Source organism: Ramularia collo-cygni (genome assembly GCF_900074925.1).
Source record: "Ramularia collo-cygni strain URUG2 genome assembly, contig: RCC_scaffold19, whole genome shotgun sequence".
Taxonomy (NCBI): Eukaryota; Fungi; Ascomycota; class Dothideomycetes; order Mycosphaerellales; family Mycosphaerellaceae; genus Ramularia; species Ramularia collo-cygni.
The window spans coordinates 616,158-619,119 of record NW_019716273.1 but is presented as its reverse complement, the minus strand read 5'-3'; the positions used below and the strand labels follow the sequence as shown (position 1 = coordinate 619,119).

Genomic DNA, 2,962 nt, shown 5'->3' with positions numbered 1-2,962 from the left:
TAGCAGCTTATAGTAGCTAAAGTTTAAGCGACGACCGTTTAGAAGTTCGGAAGATCTGCAACCTTGCTATCTATAGACACGGCTAATCCGGGGAACGTGCGTATAAGCCTTCCCTAATTAGCTATAACGGAATAATTCTTAGTAGAGAGTTCGAACTGCTCGAAGATAGTAGCATTACGGGTCTAGTTAACTAAGACCCCTACGTTCTAAGCTTGTATATATAACAAAAGTGGCTAGCGATTCTCGAGAGCCCTCTATATAGCTCCCTCGTCTATATAGTAGTCTCCTAGCGTGTAGACGACGCACGCGGTCTCTAGTAGCAAGATAGATGCTTAGAGAGCCGAGTAGTACGCCGGAGCAAAGTTAAGGAATGCTACTAACGATTCTCTCGTTAGTCTTAACAGATTAATCTTATTAAACTCCTTAGAGTTATCCCTCTACGGGAGCTAAGGTAGAAGGACGACATAGTTAATAATACACCGAAGTGCTTAGCTAGAAAGGCTAGGAACTATAACAGGCGGAGGTAAGGTTTATTAGAATAATACAATTTAGTAGTAATAATCTTTCGACGAGGTAAGACGATAACATTTATACACTAAGGAAGCTTAAAGGCACGCAAGTGCTAACATTAGGCATAAGTGGAGGGAAGACTATATTATAGGCATCCTACGTTAAGCGATAGACGGAATAGGAGGAACCGACTTAAAGTCTTATACTACGCACTTAATGGAGGTCGCTAACGTAGAGCGATACCTACGTCGACTAGGTATATCTATTTCGGAATCTCGCTAGCATTTATTATATATAGCGTTTCCCGGCGAGGCCCTCTCGTTAACTGCCTAGTAATATAATTAGCAGAACTATATTGTTAAGACATTACACTTGTAAATTAATAAAGTTTAAGTGGATTTTTCCTTCTAGGTTATAGGCTAGCGTACGATAAGTTAGCAGGAAGTAACTACGCAAGGTATGGATCTAGGAAGGTGTTGTTAAAAGAAAGTTAACTCGGCAATTAAAATCTATAGCTCGATTAAAGCTCCTATCCTTCTTAGTTCCGGGGGTTCCGACTCGGCAGATTTAAAACTTATATAAGCACGACTTTAATCCCGCGTAGCGTGCGATTTAAGGAAGCCTTCCCTAAGATTTCTGCTAGCTAACTAGGCGTCTATCGTATGCAATTCTAGGGACATCTACTAATTAAATCACACATAAGGCTAGCGATAGACTGACTTTTACTAGCGCCGGGCGACTTTTTAATCCGCAAAGAGGGTCTCTAGAGACCTTCTACCTAAAGCGAAGTAAGCGAAGCACTAGTACTATAGTATAAGACCCCTAACATTAACTACACTAATCTTTCTCTTAGTGGTCTTATAAGCTTATAATTCACCCTTCGGGCTCCTTTTAGATATTAACTACTTTATTATCGTGCTAACTTATTATATAATATTGTCTAGCTACTAGACGTAGCTTCTTAGACTTAGGGTGTAGGAGCCCTCTATCTCGAACATATAGTAGCACCTAACATAATAGTATCTAGGTCGCGGTACGAGTAATCCGTAACCTCTCTACCGGTGAGTTAAGCGGCTACTTATCGCGCACTGCTATATAGGTGCATTAAGAACGTAATATACATTAAGTTTTACAACCGCTATCCTACTATTGTATCTAATTACTCGCTATTGCTGTGTCTACTACCTTAGGACGACTAGTTAACAGAGATAAACTGTTAGGCTATGCTCGACTTCTATAGAAGATATACGTATTAGTCTACGCTTTAGCGTTTAACATACATCGTCCAAGTTCATCTTATGTCGTCTATAACTCCTAAGCCAGAGCGTTACCCTGTATCTTCTAGATATCCGTTCCCCATTCCACTAACTTGTCGCCGAAGTCTTTAAGAACACTAATCGCAGTCGCATCGTTTACATCGATGGCGTCTCTAGACTCCTGCTATGTCCCAAATGTCGCTAGCTTCCACGTTCGCCTCCATTCTTCTGTGGCCCGAACCGCTTCAATGTGCAAAGGACGAATGTGAGACGCAACCATGTAGAATGAGGATCGAGTGGTGTGCGCTTTTAGCGGCTTAAACAGTCTCACATTCGAGAACTTGCTGAATTGATGGAGTAGGCGAACAGTCCTCCACGCCTCAACTTTGTGTAAGAGCACGCTCATTGTTCCGCCTTCTTTGAGGTTTCCGAGACCAAGTGCAAGCTGAGTAGTCGTTAGTCTGCTTGCTTCTCGCGCCTCTCGATATGACGCCCGAGCATGAGTGCGAAGGACTTGRGCGTCGCAAATTGCAAGGTCGAACATTCTTTTGTCTTGGGTAAACGCTCGTGGAAGGAAATTATGGGCTTCTTCGTGATCGTTCGGGACGTTCGTTACACCCATGTCGGCAGCGAACATAGTAATGTCTATGAATCTGACCTGAACGTTTTCGGTGGAAGGGAGGAGAACCTTGTGTCCTCCATCACTAGTAGGCAAGGTAAAAGCCAGAGCGCGAGACCCGGCATTTCTGCGTAAGGCTATGCTCAGAAAGCCTCCTGGAGCCATGCAGAAGTCCACAATACTGGCGGCTCTTCCGCTGTACTAGCTCTTGAAATGAGAGATCCGCTCGTTTCAAGGTCGAGCTCCCGCCCATTTCTTTTCATCATCTGGTATAAGCGCTTTGCAGCGACTACGTTAGCAGTCACTGCGTTAGCGGCATCTGCCTTCTGGCGTTGCTTTCCGAAGGCTTTGTCGGCATCTGGATTGTTCCAACCCTAACAACAAACTTCAATTAGCACGTTTTCAGGCATAGCGGGATTTCGTATGTCAAGTTAAGGTCAAGACTGACTCTGATCAAGGCAAGATGAAGGAGGTGAAAGTCTTAATCCGCTGGGCAGCTGACGAGCGCTGTTGCGCAGCGAATCATGTTAGAGGTTGCAGCGAGCTCAGGCCTCCCGATCTTCCGAGGATGCCCCAA

General features: G+C 44.1%; 1 protein-coding gene across 1 annotated transcript; it reads right to left on the bottom strand.

Annotated features, from left to right (window-relative positions):
* Positions 1 to 1,950: 1,950 nt before the first annotated feature.
* On the bottom strand, positions 1,951 to 2,550 carry RCC_09855 (uncharacterized protein; the record flags this gene model as incomplete). Its single annotated transcript, XM_023775094.1, has 1 exon — positions 1,951 to 2,550. One exon carries the CDS (start codon positions 2,548 to 2,550, stop codon positions 1,951 to 1,953), a length of 600 nt encoding a protein of 199 aa, XP_023630862.1.
* Positions 2,551 to 2,962: the final 412 nt, after the last annotated feature.